The following is an 18761-nucleotide window of genomic DNA, read 5'->3' on the forward strand; positions in this document are numbered from 1 at the left end:
AAAGGACAGAGTTATTTCATCGCTGCTGCTTTGAATGGGGTTTTGAGACAAGTCGTAGCAGAAGTATTCAGATCCCTTGAAAGTGGCAATGTATTCTTCTTTTCCTAGAGGAAAACAGATACATACATGCATAAGTAAAGAAACATACTATGTAAATTAGCAAATCTTCATAGAAACAATAACTGATCAGCCCCCAAGTTAACTCTTTGTCTAGTTAACATTCATGACAAGAGCCCTGTCAAAAAGAGTTAAATAGTACTGAACGTGGCAGTATATTTTTAATAAACCTCAGCTATTGGGCCATCAACTGCAATAGCTAAAGCTGACATTCGTGAAAATTCAATGCATTTTTAAGTATCACAGCAAGATCTCTGATCAGAGAAAGTAGCTCTGTGATATCTTGAGGGCACGAGTCAGGTACCATAAATACATATTGGATGGTTCTACTCTGCTGGCAACAATGGATTCCAATGTGTTTACAACATTCTCTCCATCCAACTGAGGCGTTATTTTAATTTTCAGTGAGGCGTTTATATTCAAAGATCTTCTCAGTGAAGAGCCAAATAGTTCCACCACTGAGAAACCATAACAGATGATCTGATGAGGGGAAAGCAAAGAAAAAATAATAGAATTTGGTCTGGAAGTAAATAGATTTCCTATAGAGCAAGGGCATTTTTTCTCCCTGGGTGGAGGCCGCAGTGATAGAAAGCTTAATGGCATTAGCTGGATCGTTGGTTCATTCCCTGATCTCACCAAGCAGATGGTAGCGCTGGCTTTTATGAGACTGGAAATCCAGGACATCCTCAGGGGAACAGCATGTAAATGAAGTCTCAACATATTCTATATATCTCAGTCTTTACTACATTTAGGAGTAACAACGTAGATCCCACAAAATGTTAGATCAAACAGAAATGTGGCTATTTGGAAAGAGCAGTCTTTTCCCACTAATTAAACGAGTTTAACCAAAAAAAAGAGTAGAAGCCAAAAGCTCCCTCAACTTTCTAGGCAATGATGGCATTGTACCAAGAAAAATGAGACAGTATGGTTTGGACTCAGCTTCTGATAAACTATAAACATAGAATTATAAGTGATACTAGAGAATCTTAACCTGTTTCCCTGGTAATACAGCATCTCTACTATGCCCACTGGAGGGTTCATATACTAACAGGGGTCTCACTCTTATCCTGGCAATAGGATTTTACCTCAGGACTATTGTCATTCAATAATCTAATAACTCATGTCTTTGCATCAGAGCTCAAATCAAGGTCTCAGCTCATCAAGGCCCAATGATCTGACTCCCTGGATACAGAAAGTACCATAAGCAGCTACAGGTAAGCAAGGCATGGCACTGAGTAAGACAGTGAGCACCTAAGAACTTTCACAAGAGAGTGAATCCTTGAGGGAGAGTCACTGTCTACTAGTAAACTATTAGTGAAGACTAGTGGTCAGGCTAACCCCACCACATTCTGAGGCAGAGTCATCAAGCACAGCCCAATCCATACTAGAGGGTACCTTCCATTCAAACACTCAAAATATTGGCTGAAATTCCCCCAAGTGTTAAGCCCAGTGATAGTCTTTAGGGATAACAGCATGACCAAGACTGACCTAATCCTTGTCTCTGAAAGTTTACAGTTTAGGTGTTTGTTTCCCTGGTCAGTTCAATATGGCAAGTGCCTTGATATTGGGAGCCAGCACAACTAAATATTTCTGATATACTAGGAAAAAAAAAAAAAGCAGGCCAAACTATGAATTTAGATCCTAGCTGGCCAATTGTTAACTGCACTGGGGGCAATAATGCATCTTTTAAAATCTCAGTTTCTAAAAATGGTTAGTGATACCAGTCTTTCAGGATATAATGAGATAATGCTGTACAGGCATCTGGCAAAGTTGGTGGGCACTAGAAATGGTAGATGTCTTCCTCCTTGCCTGCCTAATGTAATAAATGTGATAAATGATCTAAAACAAATAGCATATGTCATACTTCATTGTGAAATCTAGAATACTCTCTTTAAGATCAGAAACAGAACACAGATGCCCACTAGCAACATACTGTGCTTAAAGTCCTAGATAATGTAGGACGACAAGAAAAACACATGAGCATTATCAAGAGTATAAGTGAAAAAAAACCACATCATATTAGCAAATATAATTGTATACACTGAAAGACCAAAATTACCTTAAAAAAAAAAACTGTTGGGTTTAAGATATTTCAGAAAGATTGCAGGGTTATACGTACCAGGGAAAATCAATATTTTAAACATACAAACAGATCTATAGATTCAATAAAATTCCAGTAAAAATCTCAATGATTTTTTTAAAATGAATACGAAAAGCTGATTCTACAAGTTCTATGAGAAAAACAAAGAGCCCAAAATAGCTAAGGTACACCAGAGAAAGAAGATTAAGGAACTTTCCTGTGTAAAAATGAACAATTATTAGAAAATTATGATAATAAAGATAATGCATTAGGATAGACAAAAGGGGGAGAATAAAGATAATAATTAAACTAAAAATAATCTTAAGCATATATGAAAATGATTTATATCAAGTCAGGCATTGCAAATAAGTGAGCAAAGTATAGATTAGTCAATAAATGGTGCTGGGACAACTGGTTATCTACATGAATAAAGTGAAACTGGATCTTTACATCATTTTGTTTACAAAAAATGAATTATCCATGGACTAAAGATATAAATTAGTAAGGTAAGTCTGTAAAATTTTTGTAAGACAAGAAATTACAATACCGAAGTATGGAAGGATTTATTAAATAGCCACAAAAATCATTAATAAAATATTGATAAATTCAACTGCATTAAAATTAAGAACACCTGGTTCATCAATAATACCATAAAGAGAGTAAGAATCTAAATTAGGTTGGTAGAAAATATTTTCATACCATATTAATCTACAAAGGACTACAATACAGGATTTGCAAAGCATTCTGATAACTCGATTTAAAAAAAAAGATGAACGATGGGAAAATGGGCAAAATAAATGTATAGTAATTTCATAGAAAAACAGGTATATGCTGTATGAATAAATAAAAAGATGCTCAATTCTATGAGTCTTCAGGGAAAGGGAAAAATCAAATTATATTCAGAAACTATTTCATAGCCATGAAATTGACAAAAAATGATATGAAAAGATAGAAAAACTCCAGGCTTTGTAAAAGCTATAGAAAAATAGTAATTCTTATCCAATGCTAATGAGAGTGCTGATGAGCTGAAAATCGACCAATGGCAATAAGCACTATTTGGCCTTATGCTAGCCCATGGGAACGTCACATATTATAAAGGTGTCAGTCTTTAGAAAATTGTTACCATAGTCAATAAAAATACAATTCCCAATTCCCTTCAATTCATTTCTCTCTTCTCACTGTTCTGATCATTTGATGATAGGGAGCCAAGTGAATTCTGGTTCATATCTGTATACATACATCAGATATGCTGAGATTCACTTATCTGAAAATGATATTTGCAAACTTTTCATCCCCAAGGAATACTCAGAACAGGTCTCTGAGCCAAAGGGAGTTTTAGAGACCCTCTTCTAGCCCAAGCTTTTAATTTACATTGTTAAGAAAATGATGCCCATGGAGTTTAAATGACTGTCAAATTCAGAAAGTGCACCAACCACAGAAGCAGGATTAGAATTCAGCCTCTGACTACCCTTAAATACTAAATAACAGAGTTTGGGGGCTTGAAGAGGTCTGATCTAGTTAAAAGGCTGTATGTAGCATTTTATCTAAGTGATTTCACATCTTTCCAAATATGATTTATTCAAAATAAATCTTGACAAAGGATTTATTTGCCAGATAATGTGGCAGAGCCAAAGGAAAAAAATAGTAAATAGAGTTTGCAGTTCACTAGATGGAAAGCTGTGAAGTTAAATGAGAATTGATGACATTTCACACCATCATATTCCTATTACTTAAAAATGAAAATGTATCCCTCCTTTTATATTGTTTAATATCAAATTTAGATGATTTAAATTTGCATTAAATGCAACCACATAGTTTTGGAAAAAATCACGCTGTATAATATGTCATTTCCTCAAAAGACCATAAATGAGACATGAATCTAAGCAGGGGAAATCTTTTTGCTATGTTTTTTTTCAAGAAAGAGTATGTGTACTATGTGAGAACACATAAGTCATTCTATTTTCTTCAAGAGGACTATAATTCCTCCAATTATTTGTTACCATACAGTCTTTGTCATTGTTTTGTGCTATGTCATATGCAAATACCAAACAGCATGATGAAGAGTTATTTATGCTTTCCTGTTGAACACCTAAAGAATGGGTCTATGTCCATTTTAAAATGTAAGTCCCAAATATCTTGTGCATTTCTAGAATGTTCTAAAACAATAAACATAAAAAAGAAATTAGATTCACAGCAACATATATATCAACAAATTCTTATATCCAGGATACATAAAGAACTTATACAAATCAATCAGGGAAAAAAAAAAAAACTAGCCAAACCAACAGGAACAGACACGTTTATCCATGATAAAAGGATATCCATATGGAAAGATGTTCAACTTTATTAGTATTCAGAGAAATGCAAACTAAACCACAATAAAATATCAATACATTCCACTACAATGAATAAAATGAAAAAGACAAAATGCACAAAGTGTTAGTGAGGATGTGGAGCAACTAGAACTCTCATGTATTGCTGGTGAGAACTGCTTTTTGAAATTAGCAATATCTTTTAAAGCTAAACACCTGCCTACCTTATGACCCAGTAACCCCCACTTGTAAGAATACATCCAACAAAATGGACAAAAAGATCATCAGAATAACATACTAGAATGTTTACAGCAGCACTCTGCATAATAACCTCAAACTGAACAGCACTGAAATGCCAATCAATAGTAGAATGGATAAATTGGGGTATAGTTACACAGTGAAATATTAGACAACAATGAGAATATATAATCTACAACTACGTGCAAAAATATGGATAAATCTCAGAATAATAACACTGAGTAAAAAAAAATCCACACATAAAAGAGAACATACTTATGATTCCATTTATAAAAAAATTTTTTAAACAAGCAAAACTAATCTCTACTGTTGTAAGTCAAGGTAATGGCTACCTTTGGTAGATATGAAGCAGGGACTAGTTAGGACTTTTTGGGTGCTAGCAATGTTCTGTTCTGGATCTGGTGTTGGCTATGGGTGTGATCAGAGTGCAAAAAATCATATAGCTGTACACTTATGATACGTGCACTTCTTAGTATTTATACTATATTTCAAAAAATAATTTAAATACTAGTTTAAATAATCTGTATGATTGAGAACAAAACAAGTTCACCTGATAAAGTCTTTTCTTCCTGATTAATAGGGTGATACAAGCAAGATTACTCCCATTAATGTTACTTTTACTAGTAAAAATGAAAATAATAGCAATAGTAATAATACCAGTTATGTAGCATTTAAAAACTTTTCAATGCATATTAATATCCCTTAATACCATTTGCTCTCCAGAGCAACCTCATGGGATTTAGAAAAAGTATATAAGCTGCAATGGATATAATTATAATTGTTTGAAGGACCATATCCAAATGTGCTGATTAATGGATCATTGTCAAAAGGGAGTCTCTATTATTCATCATAGAAATGCTATGATAGAATTAGAGAAACAATTAAAAAATAAACTGCTCAAAAGCTTGGAGCATTTTTCTAATACTCTATATTAATTTGCTTTCTGTTGCAATACAATTGGAGGAAGAGATCTAATAGAGTGCCATTGGAATTAGTCCTATTCAATTTTCAGCCCTCTAATAATTTAGATGAAAATACACAGTTCTTGCTCATCTAATTTTCTGAAGGAAATTTCAATGAAAAAATCCAAATTGTACAAATTCTTGTTATGCTGACTGGATAAGCTGATTCTGACAAAGTTAAATTTAATGAGAATAAACCTGAGTTCTATTCTCAGGTCTAAAACTACTCAACTGAACAAGTAAGAGTATATAGGAAACAAGATTTCCCAGACACATCAGATAAAACAAACAAAGCCAAATCTTTAGAGGATTTAGAACATGAATCAACAGTGTGATAGAGACACTCAAAAAAGCCCAGGTAAGCACGGGTTACATTCATGAAAGTTCTTAGAGGAGGGATGGGACGGTCTTGTGCTTTAGTGCTAGGCAGCTCATGCCTGTTATCACACTCCTATTTAGACAAGCTGGAGTATGTTTGGATATATGCTAAGATGATAAAAGGCTTCTAGATTATATAAGGTAGTGTTAAAAACCCTCTAAAGAAAAAATTTAGGGGCTACATGACAGTATCTTGAAACATCAGGAAGGGTGTCCCCTAGAAGAGTAATTCCATTTTGTATGGAAACAGGGGTGTAAGTAGAATCAAAGCATGAAAGGTATGGCAAAACATATTCTCAATATAATGAAGACTTTCTAAGAGAGGTATCCAAAGGTGGAACATTCAATCTGATAGAAAACAAATTACTCATCAAAAAAAGAACTTAAACATAACTGAAACACTTAATTGCATATGGCAGAAGGTATTCAGTCTTTGGATGGAAGAATGAACAAACAGATCCTTTTCAACAGCAAGAATTACTGACTTCTACTTTAGAGAGAGGACTATTACACAAAGAAAGGTTAAATGGCTCCCCAAGTTCACACAGAAATTGATTCTCAGGATAATGCCCCTTCCCATTGCCTATGCTTGGGATAAAGTCTCGTTAATTTGACCCTATGTTTCCACAATTTTCAGCTTCACTGAACTTCTTTACTAAGTGAAGGATCTGCAAGGGAATGGCCCTAGTTCCTAAGGACAATGATGTCTATAGGCAGAGAGAAGTCCCACTATTCTCACTTACATGAAGAATGTCAGGCCATTTTCCTAAGCCAAGAACCTGACCTACATTACTGTTCTTGATTATCTTGCATTTCATATACACAATCCCAAATCACACAGGTTTATAAGGTTTTACTATACCTTAAAATATATTCTAAGACTGTGTTAAACACAAAGCAGAAACTGAAATCAACATGTGAAAAAAAATACAAGTGAACAAAAACCGACGTTTGAGTAAGAGACTTGTTTCATTTGTTTTACTGCTCTAGTAGTCAAATATACAAGAATATTGTGCCGAAAATGTCCTTGACTAAAGAAAAGTACACACTAGAAGTTTACATTATAAAATTAAATAACATGCCTGGTTTTCTCTGACTATAAAGGTAAAACAAGTTTAGAAAAACAGGAAAAGAAAGTCTGCCTATTGAAATCACATCAGGTTAAATTCTCAGTCCCTCAGTGTAACAGAAAATAGCATAGTTTTATTTGCCAAAACCCTTTGTAATTTAGAAATTAAAACAATCAATTGATCACTATAAGGAAAAACAGCATTATTTTAAAGGGAGAGTAGTTCACTCTTTCCTTGGATTTTCTACCTGATGCAATGCTGTAAATCATTCCAAAATTCCCAAATGTGATTCAACCTACAGAAATTCTGAGGCTAACTTCTATTGTTTGCAGCAAGAAATCAAGCTTCATAAAATATTCATTCTTCAAGGTTTTATTTCACTTTAGATACACCTCAAGGCAACCAATCCAGAAATAAGTTGCCAAGAATCCATCAGATAACCCCAAAAATAGGCACACTCTTAATGACGATATATGTGAGGTCATTATTTGGCACAATGCTCTAATTTATTAGATGAAGAGAGTGAGGCCTCAACAGATAAAACTGTGGTCACATAACAAATTGGAGTAGAATCAAAATATGTATAACTCTTGCCCTCTTTATTCCAACCTCATGTTCTTCCTTATTTCCTATATATTGCCAGGAAATGAGCCTCTAATTCATAACCAAAAATTAAATGCAGCTTAAACTTGAACATATTAAAAAAAAAATAGGACACAGCCCAACACTCTATGACAATTTTCCAATCCTATTGTGCAACTGATTTGCATTTCTTTCAATAACTGCAGGTGCTGGGAACCAAACAGGCCACTCCATGCCCAACTCGGCTGATGACCATTCAGTTCTGCACAGATGATATGACACACAGGGAAAGTCATAAACAAACATTCACCAGGTGTGCAATATCGCAATTTCTGGGCCCACCTCCAGCTCAACTCCCACAGTTGAATCTATGACAACTAGACTCTAGCATCTTTTAACCTGGAGGATACCAGTGACACAATCAAAGTAAAAACATAGCTTGGTGAATTTAGGCTTTGCAAAGAATCTCTATATGAACTTATTATTCCTTTGGGGTCAATCAATGATTACCTAATAAATAAATTATATATATGTGTATATAGCAAATATACTATTATATATATAATTATAGGAAGACAATGATATTTATAGCAGATTTATAGATATCCTGTATTTATAAACAATCCTCATTTATACTAAGATCAGTATAAACTAAGAACACTTGGATTTTAGAGTACCACACTTTGCACTAGGGGAAGAGAAGGGATGCTGGAAACCCATGGTATGTCTTTGATCTTAAGGCAAAGAATATTGAATCCAAAAGTCACACATGTAAAGCACCTAGCAGTCCTCAAACTGGAGTTGAGAGGGAGATTAATAATTCATTCAGGCATCATCTTGGTCAAACTTTTCTCTTTTATTCCATGTACATATAAGTCCATGCCACTCTCTCACTTCGTTCGAGCTTTCCATTCCCCCTCCCTGTGTCCTCAAGTCCATTCTCTATGTCTGCGTCTTTTATTCTATGTACAATGGGAAGCCATTGGAGTATTGAGGCTGGAGAGTGACAAGTTCTGATTTACATTTTTAAAAGTTAAGTCTGGCTTCTGTGTGGAGTTTGGATTCTGGATATGCATGAAAGTGCTAGCAATGAGACTAACAGTTATAAAGTGATAGACCATAGGAATGAGGGCTATAGAGTCATATACACTTGGCCCTTCCATTTTATTGGGATGGAGTCAATGACAGGAAGAGAACAGGACAGTGGCCATGCTTACAGTCTCTTTCTGTTGGTTGTACCTGCTTCTTTGGTTCACCCTCACTGACCTCTGATGCCTTCCAAATGGTAGATTCCTAAGTGCTCTGTAGGGCCTCCTCACTGCATTTTCCAAACGTAATTTAAGGGGTGGAGTGGTGGAGATAGAGAGATTCATCTGGCTCAACCTGCTTCAGGTTTCAACCCCATTCTCATATTGTGAGTACTTAAATAAATAATCAGTTGTCTTAAAAAATTTGTTTTCTCATCAGCGAATGGAGGCAATAACACTAGGAGCTATATGACAGGTTGGTTGTGAGGATTAAGTAATAAAAGGTATGTGCAATAAGTTTTTTAGAGTCAAAATCCATGGGATATATTCATGGCATATAAACATGAAAGAGTATTTATGTATTCATTATATTTCTTCAGTCACTGATTGTAAACATGCATGCACTGTCACTTCCTGTCCCCATCTCTTCACAACATCTTGGGCAGAATTATTAAATTTTGGGGCTTTTGGTTATTAAAAACTCAGGCTAATTTATAACTCTCACCTAAGATTTGATGTAAATTTCAGCCTTCAATTCATAGTCTGATTTGAGGAAGGAGGGGAGGATGTGGTATGACCACAGACATCTTACCACCTGCTTTAAAACCTGGCCCTTCCATTTTATTGGGATGGAGTCAATGATAGGAAGAGAATAGGACAGTGGCCATGCTTATAGTCTCTTTCTGTTGGCTGTACCTGCTTCTTTGGTTCACCCTCACTGACCTCTGATGCCTTCCAAATGGTAGATTCCTAAGTGCTCTGTAGGGCCTCCCCACTGCATTTTCCAAACATAATTTAAGGGGTGGGGTGGTGGAGATAGAGAGATCCATCTGGCACAACCTGCTTCATCCTCTGGTTCCAACACACTGCATCTGGCTACTGTGATCCCCTGGCCTAGCAGCCCAGCAAGTGGCCTTCTTGTGAGTGATACTGGTCAGATGGCTCAAGCCCCAGACTAAAGTGGAGTGTCTGCATGACCCATAGAATCTTAGGCATCCTGGCTATACCAGATGTTGAGAGTATAGGTTATACTCCTTGGTCTCTGTCCACTGTACCAGTCCCTTCTCTCCTCAGAAAGGCACGAGGCAGGTCAGCACATTTGATGCAGACACTGTCATGTGTAAGGAATGCAGAATGCAGACATTCCTCTTTTGCAGGCATACACAGGCACTGCACACGCTTCTATAGTAGTCTGTTCTCCCGATTACCTTGGGTAAAGGAAGCACATTTCTCCTTGGACAATACATTTTCATGGGGTCTATGACCTACTGACTCTTCTGCCCCACTCACCCATCTCCAGTGCTTAGGTAGATAAGGAAGGTGGCAGGTAGGGAGTAATCAGGAGGGGTCAAAAGATCAGTCTTGCTGTCTTCTAGTAAGTGCTGAGGAAGATAACTGGCCTGTTTTTAGAGATTTTCTTTATAGTGGAAGTTACTTAAATTCTGTTTCAGGGGTCTTTAGTTAACAATTCTATGAGAAAAATGTATCCTCAGCATGCTGCTGTGAACATAAAAAAATACCTGGCATATGGTGGGCAATCAACTGTTGGTTATTATTATTGTTATTATTAAACTAACTACCATATTTTAAAGGACTGTCCAGCAGTTTTAAAAAATCAGCTTTTTACCTAATCCTTTAATAACCAGAATATCATTATGCCCAGCACCCTAATTCTAGGAAATTTTTGGTTAATTCAGGTTCATGGAGTAAGAAAGAGATGGAGGTATTACAAATAGCATAAAGGAAGGAAAAATATGTCTCTTTATTGATGGTTTACCCTTTTGAAGAGGTTTATACCTTGATGACTTGCAAAATGATTTCATGAGGTTTTTGTGTTATTTTTATTTTTCATTCTCTAAGGGAAAAAAGCATCGCACTAAGGATCAGGAGAGTTAAGGGCTGGTTTCCACTCAGCCACTTTTCAGCTCTCTGCCCTTGGCCACTCCACTTAGCCTCACTGGGCCATATTTTCTTCCCTGGCAAACTGACATAGCTGGACTAAGTGATCTCCAGTGTTTCTTTCAATTCTAAAATTTTATGTCCCTATAACATTCTTGATTCATTGAGCCACTGTTTCATTGATTCACTCAATAAACATTTACTGAGGCTCAACCCTGTGCCAAACTCTACTGCTTTCCTGCTGTCAAAATCACACAACATGCTAGAGTTAAAGTGTCTTTAAAGGTTTCTGAAAAAGCAGGCTGCTGCTTTTACAAGGAACTTTCCATAGCAACCTCTGTCTCCCCGAGCTTCTAGATCTACCTTTCCTCTTATACTGTAAGGACTTAAAATTTAAGAAAAACAAAGCAACATGGAAGGTGTTCTGTTCACACTGTATCAGAAATAAACTTTCTATTCTGATCACTTTTCTTCCTTAGTCCGGAAGAGAACCTTCAATAGACTTTTTGGTCCAATATATGCTGGGGTGTTAAAAGAATGTAATGAATTTTTTTCTCCCAAATTTAAGGTACTTTTCCATATAAATGAAATTCTTAGAATAATAAAACATTTGAAGAGAAAGCTGATATTACTTACTATATGTTTATATGAATTAATTTGGGAGCATGTATATTTCTCTAATGAATGTATGAAAGGATAAATCAATAATGACTAGTGTTTTCCTATGGATAGAACCCTTAGTTTGGAATTAGGAACCCTGAGTTCAGTTCCCCCACTTAATGGTTGGTGCTACGTGACCATGGGCAAGTAAATGTAGCTGAGTCTGAGCTTACTTCAGTACAATGGCTACAGTCATGCTGTCATGCCACACCTTCAGATTTTTTTAAAATAAGGATCAGTAATATAATGATTATGGAATTATTATCATTATTATTAATTACATACTGATTCTTCCATAACCTCCCCACATCCCATCTGTCATAGCTGTATTGAAACCATCATAAATCAACATTGTCTAGCTCAGCATTTTTCAAACCAGGTTTCTCATCTGCTTTGAATACTATTTTCTCAAGCCTCCCAAGGATGGTACAAAACTAACACCTTTCTAGATACATAGGAGAGAAGTTAGTTATTCGGTACAATAGATCCCTTAGGATTTTATTCCCTTCCCAACACCAGCAGAGCTCCAGCCTAAGGCAAACACACAGAATTTATCAGAAAGAGTTTGGAAGTAGTTTACAGAATAGAAGGAATCACTGAACCATCAAGTCTTGGAAAGGATGGAACATGGGGAAGATCTAAGTTCCTCATAGTTTTGGTCTCCTATATGGTTGTATCGCTCGTATAACTCAACAACAGCGAACCCCAGACTCAAAGTAATTTCATTCAAGTCCTGAATTCCCCAAAGGGGATGAAATTTGATTAGCTCAGTTTGTGTTGGTCAGAAATATTTACTCCCCGTTCAGACTTTTATGATTGGAGTAGGGGAAACAGGCAGGATTATAAAACAGGAGCATATGGGGGAATCACATAAGAGGACAGCCTACTCATTGATTAACACTTGACATTGTCATCAAGTCGGTACTGGGATCTAATATTAAAAGAGAACCCTTCCCAGCGTGTAGAAATTATTACAATTTCCTTTTTAGAACACTAAATATAAACTTATGTCTCAAGTTCCAATTTTAAAAAAAATGGACATTGGCTGATTTGTGGTTAACTTTCTTTTAGCTGTGAAACTTTATCAGAAATCTCAGTGAATCACATAAATGTAAATTTTAGAACTGGAAAAAGGAGACCTTTAAAGGTTATGAGATTTTCTCTGGCATCTATAGCTAGGCACCGGTGAAGCTGAGATGAGAAGCTGAGTCTCTAGACCAGTTGATCCCAAACAGGGCTGGTCATCAGAATCACCTGGGAAAGAAACCGTTAAAAAGTATTGTACAACACAGGGAATATAGCCAATATTCTATAATAACTATAAATGCAATATAACCTTTAAAAATTGTGTATCACTATGTTGTATGCCTGAAACATATAATATTGTACATCAACTCCACCTCAATAAAAAAGAAGAAATAAAAGCACATTTCTAGCACCCATTCCCTTAAGTCCTACTTTCAAAAGACTGGAGTAGTGCTCCTGATACTTTTTTTAATTATTTTTTACTTCCTAGTTATTTCCAGTAACCAGTTAAGCTTGAAATTCAATGTTTCTTGTAAAATACTGGGCCTTCCCCCCTTCCCTTACTCTCCATGAAAAGAACCCACTTCCCAACAAACAGCACAAAATATACAATAAAATAGATGAAATATAAACAAAGCAATCGAAAAGCAGAGCACATTCTCATTTTCTAGTTTGGAAGTAATTTGATTGGTGAGAGAACATTCTGGCCAGACTGAATAATACCACCTCTTGATCAGTAACTATAATTCACAATACATCTGTTCACTTCTCACACTGAGAATTCTCTGATCTCAAGGATAAGACATATTTCCACACTCACAAGCTATAAATGCTTTTTTTTTCCTTTTCTACCTGTTGTGAGTAAACCAAACATCCTATTGAAACAAGTCTTTTCTTTCTAAAGATCATCGGCCTTGACACTCTATGGCAAGAACACGTGATATATTTTATATCCCATACTTGAAATAAGTTGCCTCCCCCTCCATTCCCCACACTACATGCCTTTCTCATGAACAATTCATAAAACCGTTAAAGAGATCTTCTAATTCAAGGTCTTTTGAAAATTTCTTCCCAGTTACCCAGGATTCACATACTGTACACAGACTTTGTACTTGCAATGCACTCTTCTATTTTTTTTATAGAACTAGGAATTGTTCTAAATTGACTTCATAAAAATAACGGTTCACCACTCAAATTCGAAAAACACTGATTTAATTCAGCCTTTTCATTTTACAGATAAGAAAACTAAGGCCCGGGGAATTTAAGAGACTTGGCAAAAAACACTTAGCTTGTGAATACCTCAGACTAGAATTTGGATCTCTGACTGAATCCTATGCTCTTTCTACTACAGTCTGCTGCATTTCTAATGCTATTTTAGATAGGTTTGAATGGACACCTTCACAGTTTCAGAGGGAAGAAAATATTCATTTTGAAGAATATAGGACAGTCTAGCTTTTTCACCAAGATGTTCAATCCTAATTTAATCTCTTTCCCAGATACCTAGCTTTCATATCTCCTAGACAAAATATGCAAAATTATAGCTTTATAGCTTTCATATCACCAGTTAATATTACTATTATTTTTCTTGGCTATTATCTCAAAGTGAAGTAATCATCTTGACTACCTTACCATATTTGCACTAATTATGTTAAGCTTCTCAACATCAAAATTTTAATTTTGCAGTTTATTTTGATTTATAGTATTATAATGAAAGTCTTTGACTTAAATGTTCAAATATTCCTACTTAAAAACAGACAATGCATTTTATTTTATATTGATACTATTACCAATAATGTGGGAAAAAATCTGTATCATTTTATAATAAAAAATAAACATAAATTGAATATACATAACTATATTGACAAGAAGCTAATTACTGATAATTAGGTATATCAGGCTGAGGTGATCTGATATTATATTTAATATTCATAGTAGTTCTCAACTTGGCATCACAATGAAATCACCTAAAGAGCCTTGGAAAATATTAATGCCTCAGGCCCTGCCCCGGGTATTGACACTTTCAGAAGTTTCCCAGGTGGTTCAAACGTGCCACGTGCCACGTGCCACGGTAGAGAATCAAGGGTTTAGAAAGATATGACCTACACGTTTAACGTGTAACAATTGTGCCTCTATAAATGTACTAATTAATTATAATAATGTGACAGGGCTTCCCTGGTGGCGCAGTGGTTAAGAGTCCGCCTGCCGATGCAGGGGACATGGCTTCATGCCCCAGTCTGGGAAGATCCCACGTGCCGCGGAGTGGCTGGGCCTGTGAGCCATGGCCGCTGGGCCTGCACGTCCAGAGCCTGCGCTCTGCAACGGGACAGGCCACAACAGTGAAAGGCCCGCGTACCGCAAAAAAAAAAAAAAAAAATTAAATTAAAAAAAAATAATAATAATAATAATGTGACAAAATGTTACAGCTCTTTAAGCTATACACTTCAGGCATGACCTGCCTGTGTATAGTATTGCTTTACATTTGCATATTGTTTGAGTAATTAATAAGCAGTCGGCATATTTTATCTCATAAAATGGGAACAAAGTGCATTTCCTTGCAAATCAAAACTACAATGAGATATCATCTCACACCAGTCAGAATGGCCATCATCAAAAAATCTAGAAACAATAAATGCTGGAGAGGGTGTGGAAAAAAGGGAACACTCTTGCACTGCTGGTGGGAATGTGAATTGGTACAGCCACTATGGAGAACGGTATGGAGGTTCCTTAAAAAACTACAAATAGAACTACCATATGACCCAGCAATCCCACTACTGGGCATATACCCTGAGAAAACCATAATTCAAAAAGAGACATGTACCAAAATGTTCATAGCAGCCCTATTTACAATAGCCCGGAGATGGAAACAACCTAAGTGTCCATCATCGGATGAATGGGAAAGAAGATGTGGCACATATATACAATGGAATATTACTCAGCCATAAAAAGAAATGAAATTGAGCTATTTGTAATGAGGTGGATGGACCTAGAGTCTGTCATACAGAGTGAAGTAAGTCAGAAAGAGAAAGACAAATACTGTATGCTGACACATATATATGGAATTTAAGAAAAAAAAATGTCATGAAGAACATAGGGGTAAGACAGGAATAAAGACACAGAACTACTAGAGCATGGACTTGAGGATATGGGGAGGGGGAAGGGTAAGCTGTGACAAAGTGAAAGAGCGGCATGGACATATATACACTACCAAACGTAAGGTAGATAGCTAGTGGGAAGCAGCCGCATAGCACAGGGAGATCAGCTCGGTTCTTTGTGACCACCTGGAGGGGTGGGATAGGGAGGGTGGGAGGGAGACGCAAAAGGGAGGGGATATGGGAACATATGTATATGTATAACTGATTAAATTTGTAAAATTAAAAAAAAAGTACATTTCCTCTCTCCCCTTTGATGTACGTTATTAGACAGACCTTTGAAAGCATCTGATTTTAAGTCACAGTTTTCTTTATAAGGGCCAATCTTTACATAAAACCACATGCATGAATCTTCAACCCATTCAGATGCTGATTTTATACATTTCCTTCCTGAAGGAAAATCATCTAAGAAGCAATCTAGAGTTGTACCTTGCTGCCAATTCAGGCAATCACATTTGCCCAAGCACACAGAAACCCCCAATGAGCTGAATTCAATTGTTTTCAGTTTTTTTAATTAAAAATTTTAGCCAATCTCCAAAACTCTCATTATACAAAATATATAAGGTTTAAGTATTTCTGGCAAAATTCAATGGAAACATTCAAAGAAGGCAAACATTCTGTCTTGAACAGTGCTCTTTATTTGCTGGTCAGAATTAAACCTGAAGCTGATGAAAAGCTTATGGAAGCTAAATATCCCACCGTGGACGTTAAAAACGAGGATGTTCTACTCTAAGGAGAAAGTCATGGAAGAAAGAACTGGGATTAAAATAGATAAAGAAAGACGCAACACAAGAGCTAGTCCTGAAATAGTTAACAAGAGCTGACACCCCTCCATCAGCGACCTCTCCTTGACAGGCCTGTCTTTCTTTAACAGGTTGATACCTCTGTACACCACAGGCTGAAATTTTAAGTGCCTAAGCTCCTCTTCCTTCTTCTAATAGACAAATGCACAAAAACCTCATTTTTGCTTCCCTTGCTGCTGTGCCATAATAAACAATTGGCTCGGGATTTTAACCAAGTCAAATGTTGACTAAAAGCCTCCTCACAAAAGCCTTTTAATAAATTTCTGCTTGTGTTTTCTTTACATGTATTTCAATTTGAAGACAAAGAGTTTTTTCCCCATTTCCTTCATTTGCTGTTGCTTGTTTGACTAATTAAAAAGCACACTCTCTGAATGCTGAAAAGAGAAAATGGAAGAGTGGGCAGATGGGTCAAGATGGAATGTCCGTGGCTCTGGCAGGCCTTGAGATTCTTTCCACTAAATCAAATCCTTTATTCTTCTAGCTCAGATTCAAGGAGGGCACAGAGGCAGCCCTTCGGCCTTTCCTACTTCAGGTCAAAGTCCTTTTTATACTTGGCATACAACCTAGATGCATCAGAATTCCATACAAAATGGAAAGTTTTATGCTTCCAAACAATTCAAGTGCATTCTGTGGTCCTTGCATCCTGTGGGCTGCCCTCGCAGATTTGAGGCATCTCTTAGGGCAAAGTGATTTGAAAGCTTTGAGGTTTTCTTGGCGACTGGGAAGAATAATTTGACTTCACTTGGAATAAGATCATATTCAGCAGAAAAGATCTGCTGGGCTCAAGGTCACGGACCTTGGCTCTGTGGATATTCAGTTATTCAGCAGAATAACCACTCCAAGCCTTCAAAGCACTTTTGCATGCTGCTGCAGGTGTTGCCTGCAGAGACCATCCTGACAGCCGCTGAGTTCCTGCATCTGTCTGTCCCCTTCTTAATGCTGTCTCTTCTGCTCTCTGAAAACCACATTCCCTCTTTATACATATATATTCATGTATATGTATGCAATCCCAAAGATTTTCAAAGAGATGTTTCCATGAATCAAGATCCATATGTACATATATAAAGGACTAAGTAAAGTTTCCAGAGGGAATAGATTTTTTTAATTGACGCATTTCAAAGCCTTAAGTCTTAAGCAGCATTTTAGAATGTGTTTGCAAAATAAATCATGGAAGCCCCAAGGAATTAAGTCATTGATTAAAGAAACATATTAAAGACCTACTATGTATGAGGCACTATATTAATTACTTTGAGGGAAACAACATTGAATTAGACAGATATCTATCTTATAAGATGTTCAAAATGCAAAGAGGACACAAGGCATATAAGAGGTCAGGGAAATTCAAAAGAAGAGATTATTTCCAAAGTGTTGAGATACATTTCTTAGAGAAGGTAAAACCTGGATGACATCTTGAAGGATGACACATTTGAAATTTAGGGAATTTGGGGAACAGCACTCCAGGTGAGGGAATGAAATGAGTGACCGTTTTGAGGTGAGAAGTCAAACAATTAATGAAATTTGACTAGAATTAAGATGGCATGAAGAAGAAGAAAGGCAAATGATGTGAGAGAGTTTGGTTAAGCCTGAATTATAAAAGGCTTTGATAAAGGAAAGAAATATTCCTGACATTTTTATCAGGAATATGCAGCTGAGAATGAATTGTGAATTACTGATTGGCACAGACTTAGGGACAATAGTTGCACTTCATACTTTTGTCATGAATATTAAAGTTTTGAAAAATGCAGTCTATCTAAAATCAAGGTAATGACTTCAATGTAAAAATAAGGAGAGCTCTGGAAAGCTATTCAGGTTTAGTTTGGGAGGAGGGACGAGACAGATGGATGGTCCATCACTAGATATTTTTATTCTTATTTCCTATCAAACAGACAAGCATTTGTGAGGAAAAAGACTTCATGTAAGAAGGGTTTACTTTGCACTATCTGCCAAGGAGGATATTGGTTTAACGATTCAAAGAAGTAAAGCAAAGTTATATTCTATTTAATTGTAAGATATAACTAGTAAGTTGCATTCAACATGATTAAAGGATATTATGAAGAGACTTTAGATTCTTTAAAACTACTGTATTGAACATAGAAGAAATAATAGTCCAAGGTATTCGTTAAATATCCTGTGTGAATGCCAACTTTTCTGGTAGAATAAATTTAAATGCAAATGAATACAGTGCCTAAATACATTTTCTTTTGACTTTGTTCCCAGT

General features: G+C 36.1%; 1 protein-coding gene across 19 annotated transcripts in view; it reads right to left on the reverse strand.

The window, feature by feature from the left end:
* NRXN1 (neurexin 1) overlaps positions 1-18761 on the reverse strand; it is a 1137515-nt gene that overhangs the window by 700818 nt on the left and 417936 nt on the right. For all 19 annotated transcript variants that reach the window (XM_060116684.1, XM_060116683.1, XM_060116682.1 and 16 more), the window contains one exon: positions 1-104. This exon is cut by the window's left edge and continues 198 nt beyond it. In XM_060116684.1, coding sequence (XP_059972667.1) covers positions 1-104 — 104 coding nt within the window. The remainder of the gene's footprint in view (positions 105-18761) is intronic.

Source organism: Mesoplodon densirostris, chromosome 14, assembly GCF_025265405.1.
Source record: "Mesoplodon densirostris isolate mMesDen1 chromosome 14, mMesDen1 primary haplotype, whole genome shotgun sequence".
NCBI lineage: Eukaryota > Metazoa > Chordata > Mammalia > Artiodactyla > Ziphiidae > Mesoplodon > Mesoplodon densirostris.